Source organism: Ctenocephalides felis, unplaced genomic scaffold (assembly GCF_003426905.1).
Source record: "Ctenocephalides felis isolate EL2017-DRISC unplaced genomic scaffold, ASM342690v1 CF-g0.4_SCAFFOLD_00845, whole genome shotgun sequence".
Classification (NCBI taxonomy): domain Eukaryota; kingdom Metazoa; phylum Arthropoda; class Insecta; order Siphonaptera; family Pulicidae; genus Ctenocephalides; species Ctenocephalides felis.
In genome coordinates, this window is record NW_020536999.1 from 71,482,103 (window position 1) to 71,497,052 (window position 14,950).

Below are 14,950 nucleotides of genomic sequence, written 5' to 3' on the forward strand. Positions count from 1 at the left end.
AATAAAACTGACGTTTCTTAGTAACCAACAGAAAACATTTGAAAATACTTATTCATCGGCTCACCAGCGAAAAATCTGCGACTAGAAATGGACCCCTAAGTATTCCTTCTGAACGAGGATTTTGTTCTAAGTGAAAAGGCCCTGCTAAGGTCTATGGAAAATAGGCCCTGTTAGCAAATGACAAATTCCTAGCATGTTTTAAGGTGGTGTTTACACAATAAGCACGCCGAAAAAAAGAAATTATAGTCATAGATAAGTAAACATTATAGTAATGAAGATTATAGTAGATAGTAATGAAGTAGTAATCGTAACAGCGAATGCAACATAAAAAAGTTGAAAGCACAGTGCAAAAGATTTGACAAATCTGTAATGTGTTACAGCTTACAGCTAACCTAACTTCAGACAGCTTTCTCACACGATATTATCCGGTCTATAGAAAAGACATGAGTCAAATAACCTGTTAAATAATAAATAACACGACTTAATATAATTTTTAATTTAGTATTTGATATATTTGTAATATTTTGCAATGGTGCGCAAACTCAAATTTCATGAGCAAAAATTGCTCAAAAAAGTAGATTTCATTAATTGGAAAGTTGACAACAATTTACATGAAGTAAAAGTTATGAAAAAGTATTGTATACAAAGGAGAGAAGACTATACCAAGTAATACGTTTTATTAATTAAAATTACTTACTGGCATATTTATTTATGTGCATATTTGTATATATATATATATATATATATATATATGAGTAAGTTCTTCAAGGGCATACATCAAATAAAAGGCAAAGATTTAGAAGTTAATCTTTAATTTTTCCAAACGTTTCGACATAGTATTTTATGTCATCATCAGTGGATATAAATATGGTCTTACATCAGTAGCTAGCGCTAGGAACACAATTTTGCACTATCATATATACATTAACTTGTTTTTTTATATATTAATTTGTTGAACAGAGTATGGCAAAATATTTGTGAAATATATAATATATTTTGCACAGAGAACGTAGTTTATGTGACAGAGCCCGAGGCTGTAGTACACTACAGCCTCGGGCTCTGTCACATAAACTACGTTCTCTGTGCAAAATATATTATATATTTCACAAATATTTTGCCATACTCTGTTCAACAAATTAATATATAAAAAAACAAGTTAATGTATATATGATAGTGCAAAATTGTGTTCCTAGCGCTAGCTACTGATGTAAGACCATATTTAATCCACTGATGATGACATAAAATACTATGTCGAAACGTTTGGAAAAATTAAAGATTAACTTCTAAATCTTTGCCTTTTATTTGATGTATGCCCTTGAAGAACTTACTCATATTTCTCAACATCAAAATTAACTACTTTAACATATATATATATATATATATATATATATATATTATATGCATATTAATTTATTACGACCTATATTTGTTTCCAATTACAGATATAACAAATTATCTAGAAATATTAGAGAATTAGCTTTAAAAATTAAAGATGTAGATCCAAAGGATCCTTTCAGAACAGAAAAAGTGCATTGTTGTTAGAAAATTATATGTTATGGGTTTAATTCCAACCAAGTGGGATCTCAGTCTTGCTCAAAAAGTGACAGCAAGTTGTTTCTGTCGAAGGAGGTTACCAGTTGTCATGGTTCGAAGTATGTATAAAAATTGTTATCTTTTGCTGTTTAAGTTAAGTGCTTTTTACTTGAACTTTAATTTAAGCATTAAGCTAAATAAAAATATCATGTTTATCACTTTGTACGACTGTCTTGCATATGAATTGCTTCGATTTTTCCTATCCCGAATACCTCTTGCCTTGCTTACATATTATCTTCAAATTTTTATTTGAAGCGATAATTTTTAGCTCCCTATTCATGATAGGGTATTCTATAGTCCATGGAAATACTGAATTATTGAATGGATAATTAATTTATAATAATAAGTTTGTACCTGGATATTTATTATATTATTGCTTAAGTTTAGAACAATTTCGTGATTTTTACGATCGGAAGTATGTTTGCCATAAATGTGCTGTTTTTTAGTTGGTGTGTTATTTTGGAAATATAAATCAACTTCCCGAAGGAGAAGTTTATGTTTTCATCAAAAAATCCAATTTGCTAATTTTATGTTTTCTCAACGTTTCAAGTCATTCTGAATCGAATGAGACCAAATTTGGAAAAAAGTATGTGTGCGTGTGAACAAATTTTTTTTTTATTATTTTGAAGTGGAAAGCAAATACATTTTTAACTTCCCGTAGGGTGAGTTATAGTACTTTCAAAAAATCGAAAATGAATATTTTAGCACATCTTTACATATCAAAACCTATTGAACATTTTGGCATATCTTATTGTTAGAAAAAATTGGTGTGTGTGCGTTTTTGTGTGGATATGATTTTTCGTCTACAATTTTGGGCGCACGGATCAACCGATTTGAATAATTAAAAAAAATATTCGATTTCTATTGAAAGGAGGACGTTCTGATTAGTTTTAGCTGTTTCAAAGACACACAGCTAAAAGTTAAATTTCAGGCAGTTCAGTTTTTGAGAGAACGGAGTGTTCAATTTGAATTATGCAACAAATATTGAATTACTTATGTAAGAATTCAAAATTGTTGTTTAGGTCAAAAATGATCATTAGACATATATATGCACATAATTTTATTCAGTAATACGTACATATTTTGTTCTCAATTCTTTGGGTTTTATAACGATGTTCATAATAAAGTTTGCTTATATGATTCAAACAGGATTCCTCGACATTGTTTATCAACTGATGTGTTTCTCTAAATTTTCAAAATTTTTAAAAATATTTTTTTAACTCAATTTTTCTGTTTAAAAAATCGATTTTTTTCTCAAATCCTTTCAAAGAATGCAATGTTTTTAAAAATTTTAAAAATATTCAAAAAAAATAAAAAATCGCACAAAACCTAATTTTTCTTCAAATTTTAAATTATTCCAAAATTTTAAATGACTTTACGGCACAAGCAGTTCTAGTAATTTGCTTCAATGCACGATGCATTACACCGCTTTCTCTTTATTCTTACATAAGTTTTTATAGTCGACCATTTTCATTTGTTTTATCTCTTCTCTAATCTTTGTAAATGATTTGTGAACAATGAAACTCGATAGCGAAAGCCGAGAAAAGTTCGTTATTGAAAATCGTGGAACAGATTTAATATGTTCAGCTTTGAGTTTCCGTTTCACAACGAAACGCATTCAAGTAAATCGCAAAACGATACATTTGACTAATAGCATCAACATTTTTGATTTTACTGCAAATTCGCAGTTGAATGAAGAAATTTCTACATTTACAAGAACCGTATGAGAAAAAGCATCAACTTTTTCCACCGCTGTTGAAACTAAATGATTTAAATGATAAATATAATAAATGATAAATGACCACCTTTTTCAAACTGAGTTTTTTTTTGGGCTATGAGTATTGTCCAAAAGCTAAAAAAAAAAGAGTGCGCGTAAGGATCACACGCGATTGAAGTAAATCTTATTTGCTACTGTACAAAGTAGCAAATTTAAGTTAAGTAAAAATAAATACATCATATAACAATTTTGAATAATGTTTATTAGAAACATGGTAAAACTCGTGATGCACACATTTATTAGTGTCGTCAATCATTATACACATTTATATAATGATAAATTATAAATTATATATTTATGATTGCAATAAAAATATGTATAATATTTACAAACAATAATGTAATCAAGGTCATACTTGAAATATGACATGATCGGTTTGTCATTGTAATGAGCATTCAGAAACAAACCTTCATTAGTGAAATAAAGTAATTGCTGATTAATAAATTCTATAATATTCGTACACATAGTGGATTATCTTAAACAACGCCTAAACAAATATTGTTTTCGTAACTTCAGTCATCATGTAATAATTGTGTTTGAAGAACTTCATGTAATTAAAATTAACATACATTAATTTAATGTTTGTATTTTTTTACTTTTTCACTGACGATATAATCTCATTCCTTGAACAGCTGTTATATCTATCTTGCCTAAAAAATTGAAGCCATACTTTTATATTTATTTTATTTATCAAGCCCTGCACATAGCTTGATCTATGAATCATTTGCTTTTTTATGTGAACGTTAATGCAATGATCATCATCAATATTACGAGGTAATAAATTAACCATATTATCAACGTCAACAGGAACATTTATAATTTGTCCGAATATTTCAAATTGTCCATTTGCATGTTTCAATCGTCTAATTTGCATGAAACACAACCTAGGTGAAATTAACCTTTCAAATACAATACCTAGTTTAGGTAGATAATTTGGTATAGATGGAAATAGAAACCCGTTAAATTTACACAAAGTTGGAATTTTACCCGAATTTAATACCTTTCGACCAGTTTGACATCCAACCTGATTATTTGAATCAATATTCAAAAAACCATTATTAAGAATTTGTTTTTGAGCATTATTTGATATTTCTAAGTCACTTTGAAACCAAAGTCGATCACACACAAAACATACATAGCCAAAGCTATCATTCGTAAACTGTTTTTCAAACAACTTTCGTGCATTCCTAAACAAATTGAAGTTTTTATATGGAAATTCAAACAGTTGATCAGTTCTTGTCACATATTAGTCACATTATATACAGAATCGTCAATTTGCAATTGACGTGATGTAGTTGCTGTATCAAAAAAAGTAACAGCAGTACTTTCATCTAAAAAGATAACAGAATAATATGTTTAAATGTGATTAGTTGAAGCGTTTTTTAGGAGTCAAAAAGATTCTTACTTATTAACATCTAAAATGATATCTTGCTCAATATTTAACTTCCCGTAGGGTAAGTTATAGTAATCGCAAAAAAATCGAAAATGAAAATTTTTATATATCTTTACGTTTCAGAGGTTTCTGAACATTTTGGCATACCTTAGAAAAATGGATGTATGTGTGTGTGGGTGTGTGTGTGTGTATGTGTGTGTGTGTGCGTGTGTGTGTGTGTATGTATGTTTTTTTTTTTTTTTTTTTTTTTTTTTTTTTTATAGAGGTGCGAAAAAAAATCTTCATAAGACACCGCCATCGTTGATACTCCACTGTCCATCCTACAGCGGACAACGACGGACAGTAGTGTGGAGATTTTTACCCACTAAAAAAAACACTCCTCTCCCCTCTCCCCGCAGATGGTACGGAGAGGACTGGATTGGAACCGCGTTAGCATTACATCAATCCAGTCCGTGCTGCGCCTTGCGACGCCTGTTTCCGACTACTGGTCCCTTTCTCCGGTTTTAGCCTTCAAAAGATGCTGTGCATAAGCTGCTACAGCTGACCAGTTTTCTTCTTGTTTCATCATATAGGTCACAAGACTTGAGGGGGTGAGCCTGGTGCCTATAATGTTCTCGGCGTTGTTGCGATATTCCTTCCACCGAGCACATTCAAAAAACGTGTGCTCAGCGTCGTCGATTTTTTCTGGACAGTATTTGCACATTGGCGTGCTATGCAGGCCCATCTTAAAAAGATACGCATTAAACTGTCCATGTCCTGTCAGTAGCTGGGTCAGAAAGAAATCTGTGTCGCCGTATTTTCGAGAGAGCCAGGCGCTAATGTTTGGGATCAGGCGCGCCGTCCATCTGCCCGTCTCTCCTGACGTCCACCGATCTTGCCACTCTTGTAACGTTTCATTTTTAATTCTCGACCTTGTTTCTGTGGAATTTTCGCCACCTAATTTAGCGTCGTAGAGTTTTGCTCTCTCGAAAGCTAGCAAGTCAATCGGTGTGGCTCCTGCTATTACCAGTACGGCTGCTTCTGAGACCGTGCGATAGGCACAGGTAACTCTCAGAGCTCCTCGTCGTTGCACTGCCGCTATTTTGCGCCGATAAGTCTTTTGCTTGAGGATATCCGCCCATATTTCCGCTCCGTATAGCAATACAGAATGGACTACCTCAAGCAAGACTCGTCGCTTTCGGGTTCGTGGTCCCATGCAGTTAGCCATAATCCTTGACAGGTTGGATACTGTCTTGCTAGCTTTTATGCATGCACTATCGAGATGTTCACGGAAGGATAGCTTCTCATCTATCATTACTCCCAGGTAGCGCAAGGCCCTTGTCGACGTCAAAGTTGTCTCTCCCACGTCTACGGTGAATGGTTTTGGAAACCATTTTTGTCGGGTCAAGACAACCATCTACGTTTTTTGTTTGGCGAGTTTTAGGTGGTGTTGCTCAAGCCAGGTCTCTATGGTGTCGACGGTCTCTCGAACGAGTAGTTCAGCCTCCTCAATGCTGTCCACTACGATTGTGGCTGCGACGTCGTCCGCAAAGCCCGTGAGTTCCACCTGCTTCGGCAAGGGGATCTCCAGGAGCTCGTTGTAGACAGCGTTCCACAAATCGGCTCCTAAGATTGAGCCTTGAGGTACCCCAGCTGTAACCTCGTGTTCTTGATGACCTTCCGTCGTTTCCACTATCAACTTTCTCCCATCGAGGTAGTCGTCTATTAATCCTAGATTTTCTGGCTTTACGTCAAAATTATGCTCTAGGGCGTGTAAAATATCCTCCCAATTCGCACTGTTAAACGCGTTTTTAACGTCGAATGTGAGAAGGAGACACACTTTACGAGCTTTAAGACTACCACGCCATGCTTCTCTTGCTGTTTCCGTTACCTTCCTAATCGCGCCGATCGTCGATCGTCCTTTTTGAAATCCGTGTTGGTTCTTAGCAAAACCTCCGGCGCATGTATGTATGTGTGTGTATGTATGTGCGGATACAAATTTTCGTCGACGATTTCGGGAACACGGGTCAACTGATTTGAATAATTCAAAAAACATTCGATTCGTATTGATAAGGAGACGTGCTGATTAGTTTTTGGCAAAGGCAGGTCTAGCCGTTCCGAAGATACGGGGCAAAAAGTGCCGAAAACGGTAACTCAGTTTTTGAGAGAACGGAGCGTCCGATTTGAATAATTCAAAAAACATTTCACTTATATTGACAAGGTTAAGAATCGATAAAATTTTCATGAAGGTAGCTCTAGCGGTTTCGGAGATATGGAGGAAAAAGTAAAAAAATGAGCCATTTGGCGGTCAAAAATGATCATTAGACATATGCTCATCAAATTATCAGATATTTTATAGAGATTTTAACAATAAGTATACATTTTGTTAACATTCCTATGGGTTCCGTACTAATGCTTATGCGTTAGACAGCGACGCGGCGCTTACGCGCTTTATATTTTGCCCCTATGCAGTTAAAGCAGTACGATTGCTTTGAAAAGAAAGTTCAGATCTTCCACAATATGTCAAAATAAAAAAAAATTTTTTTCAAAAAAAAAAATTAAAAAAAAATTTTTTTTTAAAAAATTTTTTTTCAAAAAAAAGTAATTTTTTGTCCAATTTATAGTTTCTTAAAAATCGTATTTTTTCGAAGTAAATTTTTTTTAAAAATGTCAATCGTTTTTAAAAAAATAATAATTTTTGGTACGGGAAGTTCCAGCAATTTGCCTTAAGGCACGATGCCTTAATTGCCTTAAGACAGAATTCCACTTACAGCTAGTTTCTAATAAATTGGCAGTAACTGACTGGCACAGTTTCATTCTTTGAGCAACTGTAGTATCTGTCTTGCCTAATAAAAATAAAATTTTCTATTTTAGTAATAACCTCAATGGTATATAGTAACCTCGAAAAACTCGAATAATACAAATTACTTCAATAAACTTACATTTCTTACGCAGCGCAGATTTTTCCTTTGTTTCATTTATTTGCGATCATTTGCACTACAATTATTTATGGAGTACGGGATAAAATATTCTTCCGATCCTGACATTTTTATTAATTCACGAATGATACTGCTAACCGCCTAAAGAAGCGCCTAAAGAAGTTTTACTTCAAAATATGTTCAGAGACTACGAGCTAAATACAAAACTCAAGTGAAAGTCGACACATTTTTTTTTTTTTTTTTTTTTTTTTTTTTTTTTTAATTTCAATAATTATTACAACTGCTAATTTATTAACATCAAGTAATATTGATAAATAATAATATAAATTTAAATAAATAAAAGAGCAAAGGATAAAGTTTACATGAAAATAATATCCGTAATATGATTTAATGTAAAATATAAGCAAATAATAATAAAAATAAGATTAATAAGTAATATAAATAAAATTTCAGAATAATAAAATAATACTAGAAAAATAATAAATATAACAAAATAACAATAATAGAAATAGTAAGATAATAATAATAATAATAATAATAATATAATACTAAAATAATAATAGTAATAATAACAATAATAATAACAATAATAATAATAATAATAATAAAATAATAGTAATAATAACAATAATAATAATATTAATAATAATAATAATTTACAAATTTATAAGATCGTTTGGAATTTTTCGTTTAAGTCTTTTTTTGTTTTTGACATATGATTTGACATTTGATGTATTTTTTGCATAGACCTTATATACATGTATTGTATAAGGTCTATGATTTTTTGTTTTGCTCGCAGCGTCGTAAGCGCGAGTCATCTAAGCGATCACTTCAGCTTGGCGTAACAATTTCCGTTACATTTCTACGGATTTACACCCATGTCGCGCCTAAAGAAGTTTTACTTCAAAACTCAACTGTCAATTGAACTATACTAAGTTGATGTTGCATAGAAAATTGACATTCATAAAAAACATACATTTTTCAAGCTTTTCAATTTTTGTCTTTGACTGCGCTTTACATTCTCAGCTAAACTCAACGAAATCAGGCCTGTATATTTACATCTAAATATGATGTTTCAAGAGGCAAGCAGATACATACTCTGTAACAGCAATGAAAAAAGCAATTATGTAATAAACATTACTTTTTGTGTGAATCAAACTTGTGATATATATGGTCTTCACTCATATATATATATATATATATATATATATATATATATATATATATATATATCTTCTATATATATAAAAATAAGTCGGGTTTTCCTTCCTGACGAAATAACTTCAGAACGCACGAACCGATTTCGACAGTTTTGCATTCGTTGGAAAGGTCTCGGGCTCCGCAAGGTTTATAGCTAAGAAAATTAGTGGTGCATGGCATCGTGCCTTAATGCAAGCTGCTGGAACTTCACACACCGCAATTAAAAATTCGAGTAATCACATTAGTGAGAATTATCAGAATTATGCTTGGTTAAGTCAACAAGCAATTCTGGCCGCAAAGAATAATAATGTACACGCACTGAATTTCACTATTCAATCAAAAATTGCTGGCGATTTGGTGACATACCAATGATTCCGACTGGTCTTCCATATTGGTGGAAACGATTGCAATTTACAGTTCGCCTTGCGTTTGCAATAACAAGTCGCCAGGCCAATCGCTTAGTGTTTGCGGAATAAATTTCAAATAGATTATTTAGAAAATTATTGTTTTTCACATGGGCAGGTATACGTTGCCTGTTCACGAGTTGGAAAACCATCCGCTTTGTTTGTGTTAACGACAGACCAAAAAACAAAAAATGTGGTTTACCAAAGAGCACTTCAATGAAACGGATAATTTGCGGATTCACTTTTATTTACTTAGAGAAGTTCAACTAAATAACACTTCATTTTTGTAATCGAAATAAATTCATTACTGTTGTATGATAAAATCACATTTTTTCTTTTCAAATATAAAACAAATAAAAAATTTCTTCATCTTTCTCACGGAACCATCTGGTGGCGAAACGGAGTTCGTTGGCTCTCATGAAGCCATTACTAAACAAAGGATACTGTCAAATACAAATAATGATTTATTAATTACTAATAATAAATTACAAATGATAATTTTTAATGATCAGTTGTGTTAGCAGACCTTTTAATTTCAATAACATACCTCTGGTACATATAAAACCCTAAAATATGATAACAAAGGAAATCCTGAAACTTTAAAATTTTATAAAAAAAGTAAGACAGGGTATTTATAGCCATTTATCACAAAACAAAATTAATAGTGGTAAGATGGAAGGACAGAGAGATGTTTTCTTTCTTTCTGACATATATGACTACTGAATATTTGAAAAATAATATTAGGAAAACGAAACCGCAAATAGTTATGGACTGTAATTAGTTATGCAACACTTCGCAAATTATCTAGTTGCGCGTTAAAGAGGAAAAAATTATAACTAGTTGGTATTGGTATTTTGCCTTGAGGCAAGTTACATGAACTTCCCTATGTGTTAAAATAATCGACTTAATTAAAAAAAAATATTTATGAGTGATATTTGAAACGAACGAACACGTAAACTTGGAGTATTTTCTAAAACCAAATTTTCACAAATCAATTTTTATAATTAAACAAGTTTCCGTAGGACTTTAATGGTTTAGTATGTTCATTAAGACCAAATTCTCTAGCGTTATACCAAGTAAATCATCTAATTTTAATTTTAACAAACTTAAAAGAACTACTCATTTTCACAAACTTTGACGAATTTTTAAATAGCTTTTTGTTTCATTCGCGCCAATGTATTTGGCGATTGTCTCACTCTGTCTACTAGTATCATATTGCCAGACTTTTTTCGTTGCCAGACATGCTTAACAACCACAGAAATATCTGGCAAATTAATTTTATGTTTCTTGACCCTTAATGAACATAATATTAAAATTTCAGACGGACTAAAATAATTTGAATTTTAAAAAAAATTAATAAATAAATTGGCGTCTGGCACATATTTGGCAGCGCCCAAAATGTCTGGCAACAAAAATGTGAGTCCGGATAACCTATTCAAAGTCAAAAAATAAAAATTGGACTGACTAAAATGCTATAAACTAGTATTATATTACCAGACATTTTGCTTGCCAGACATGGTTAACAACCGCAGAAACGTCTGGCAAATTAATTTTGTGTTTTTTACCCTTAACGAACATAATATTAAAATTTCAGACGAACTAAAATGGTTTGAATTTAAAAAAAAATAATTAAATTGGCATCTGGACATATTTAGCAGCGCTTAAAGTGTCTGGCAACAAAAAATGTGAGTCTGGTGAACCTATTCGAAGTCAAAAAAATGAAAATTGGACTGACTAAAATGTTTTCAAAATTTTGAAATCGCGCCATAAAAGTTGGCTGCGCACTAATTAACGCAACCACTTCCAGCTGCCAGACGGCCCGTACTCTAACCAAGAGAGCACCAAGGACCACATACCAAAAACCAGCCTGACTAAAATGCTTGCTCGAAAACGTTACTACCTCCTGTACTAATATCTTTCAAACAGTTTTCGATTTGTGAAAATCGATTCGGTAGTATGAGCTTAATCGTGGACGAAAAGTTTAACACTTTTTTCACTGCTATTCACAAAGAAACGGCTTGGCTGATCGTCGCGTAAAATTGATAAACGCTAATCCTTATTGAGATACATCGAATGGCTTTTAAATTTTTGAAATCGGTCGATTTCGATCTACAGCAAAAAATCTGTGCGTGCACACGCACACACACACACACACACATACTTTTTCCAAAAAAACATAAACTTCTCCTTCGGGAAGTTAAAAAAGCAAGTTTGTTGAATGCTTTTGTTTTGTATATGATAACAAGTGTCGAGTTGTCATCACAATTAATTGATGAATATGTGGAAGTGTACTATGATTCACAATATTATTCAAATGGTGATAGTCCCGTCGAAAGCAGCTCATTGAGATTGGCAGAAAGTCACGTCTTGGATGGAACCAGACAAAACATGGTCAATCAATTATTGCGCAACAAAAATGTAATACTATTATAAACTAATAGCTCATTATGAGGACACCTGATAATGAAAAGTAAACATAAATGAAACCCTAATTATTATTTTGAATTTGTTGAACTGAAGAAGAAATCCCTTTTCTTAATGGTTTAAGCGGCATTTTGAAAATTGTCATATTTCAACGCCGAAGGCAGAATTTGCATTGAAGCACACATTATAAAAATTAATGTAATTTTGGAGAGAAAAATACTGTTGAATTCAAGGCAATTAAAAAAAAATTGCGCTGCTTCACAGAAAATATAGTCATAAATTCATAAGATTAAAATTTCCTTAGTAAAGTCTTACAAATCTGATGGTTGAAGTGTGTATGGGGTTACCAAGTGCGATATTTTGTAGATAAATAAAATTATATTTGTTCTAGATAAAATGTCCGAAACAATAAAAGGCGCTACAAAGTTGATACAACAAGGCCATGTAAGAGTTGGTCCAGAAATAGTGAAAGATCCAGCATTTCTTATAACTAGGACACTTGAAGATTTTGTTACATGGGTGATGGATCTGCTATAAAACGACATGTTATGGAATACAATGATATGGTATACATGAAAAAATATATAATGCAATAGTGTTAATAACATTATTGCTTTTATTAATTATTTTGATAATGATTTCAATTGCAGAGAGATGATTACGAATTAGGAATATAAGGTGATTCAAAGCATAGAAATAACAGAGGAACAAGCTGATAATCTTTGCTGTATTTTACATATATTTGATGTATTTAACATTGTTAATATATTTGCATTAAATAACATTTTATATTTTTATCACTAAGTTTCCATTTTTGGAATGATATGTATTTAATCAGTACCATTTTATATTCATTTTAACTAGACACTAGTACATTGCGTGTACTCTTGATATGCATATACATATAAAAAATATTAATATATACACCCAACTTATTTCATATGTTTTTTTTTTCTTTTTAAAAACAAATTTGAAATATAAATAATATATTAAGATAAACCGATTAAAGTGTTAATATATTTTTTTAATTCAAGTCTAAAAATGAGACAGATTCCAGATTTATTAATCTGATTCATATAAATAAAATATCAATCTCTTTTAATTATATCTAGTTTTACATAGGATGAATTCTCATCATTATTCCATATACTTCTGTTGCTTGCAATGATGATTTTTCTATTCGATTTTGATCATAAGTGTAATACATGATTATATACGTCACACAAAAATTTCATTAACATTCATGGCTCACCTGATCATCTAAAATTAATGTTGTAAATTGATAAAGGATTAGAGATATCAATAGATGGATAGATGACTATGAGCTGATAAATGTAAACTAAATAATGTACTGTTAGAAAAATGATCTATTCACAGATAAAATTATGTGGCCATCTGGATAGTTTGATGATATTGAAATTACAATTATTCATGAAAAATTGGGTTTATTACACAAACATGTGTTTGTATAAAACATATAAATGCAAAGCATATTACACATGCAAAAGAATTTAGAAAAAAATTGTCATAGTAGTGTATTGTGGTCATTATTCTGTACATTTAACACAATTCAGTAGTGCAGGTATTTTACAATAACAGTTAAATTTCTAAATAACATAGTAATATGCATGCATATTTGTACAATTTGTATTTTTATATATTTAAAAATAATATGATAATGTTAAGTAACTATGTGAGAATGTTCCTATATAATCAAATTAGGTGAAGCAAATTTTGACCACCTAACAAAGTATAAACATGTAACTTGAGCTTCACTTGAAATGTCTTCTAACAATTTGAAACTCTTTGTGACTTATCACTTAAAAAGAAACAATAAATAAGTATTTTCTGTTAAACGTAGATAGGTGTTAAACTCATGTGAATATATAATAAGTATCTATTATTTTGGTATCCTATTCATTCATAAAATGATTTTTTTTATAAATTCTTTTCTCTTTTTTTCTCTTTAATATATGTTATTTATTAACTCGAGCATTTTGGTAGTTGATATTTATTTTTTTGAGTTTCAGTGAATTATTGTTTTTGGGTTTGGATGAATAATTGTTTAATCCTTTTCGGTCGTTTGTTCACTCTTAGCCACCAAAGCCTGCTCACCTTCAGGTCGTATGTCTGCTCTCAGCCACCACAGCAAGTTACTACTCGAATTATGTGTTTGTATGTATTCATACAGAATACAATAATTAGAAAACATACGTAACTATCACACATAAACGTTACTAGATATAGGTGTATTGAATAAACATATATCTAAAGTACACAAATAATTATTAAAATTTGATTACGCATCCTAAGTTTGCATGTTCTGGTCTATCGAAGAAAAATAATTCCGAGTGCTACAATACCCATTACCAAATTTAATTCGACGAAAAGGGTTAAAATAAAAACATACATCAAGTGCAATTAAAATATTTTTAGTGACTTGACGACTTTATAGACATTAAGAAATTCATCACGCCTTTGTACATTAGTTCTAAAAAATAAAATTTAAGCTAGAATTTAGCAAAAGAATTTAAATTCATAATATATTTACATCTAACTATATACAATAATATTTATGAACATACAACCAGATACCAGGCTGATTTATCTTATGCTTTCAGAGATTGTTATTAGATATAAACATATACAACATATATTACCTGCCTAGGAAACACCTAGCGGCGGTAGCAATCTGCAATGCACAAAGATTCCACATGGGTGCCACAGCCCTGCACGCTTGTGGATTTCAGATTGCTATTGCCACTCAAATCACACGGTGTTTACTGGATGGGATAGCTTTTCCGCAAAAAACTTTAGATGCATAAAGAATATATGTAGGTATACAAAAAGGCTTGATAATATATATTATTTCACGAAGTAAAAAAATTACAGGCTTTTGGATTAAGGTACCTTAATCACGTGATATATTAATAAATGAATAATTTTCGACCTTTATTTCTCAATATTGTTAAATTAGAATTTATTTTGCTTTTAAGTTTAAATTATTATTTTGTTAAATTTTATTAGTAGGCGGGTCTGGTCTAAAATTATATTTAAAAAATATATAACAGAACTAATTTTACAACGCTCATATAACTGTTTTTTTAGTTTAAGAATGAATCTTTGTCATGCGCATTTAAAAAATAATTAAAAAATATCAATAGTCTAAAAAAAAACGTTAAAAAGGACAATAATTTACTAACGTCTGTAACAAATTTATTTAGGTCGATTTTGAAAAGTT

At 31.1% G+C, this 14,950-nt stretch overlaps 1 protein-coding gene across 1 annotated transcript; it reads left to right on the forward strand.

The window, feature by feature from the left end:
* Positions 1 to 355: 355 nt before the first annotated feature.
* Positions 356 to 12,501, forward strand: LOC113363287 (U3 small nucleolar ribonucleoprotein protein IMP3-like). The gene is given in 6 exon segments (XM_026605777.1): positions 356 to 666; positions 1,443 to 1,529; positions 1,531 to 1,652; positions 12,101 to 12,226; positions 12,229 to 12,275; positions 12,360 to 12,501. Coding segments are annotated over 6 exon segments (546 nt in total). The 5' UTR covers positions 356 to 529; the 3' UTR covers positions 12,387 to 12,501.
* The last annotated feature ends 2,449 nt before the right edge of the window (positions 12,502 to 14,950 follow it).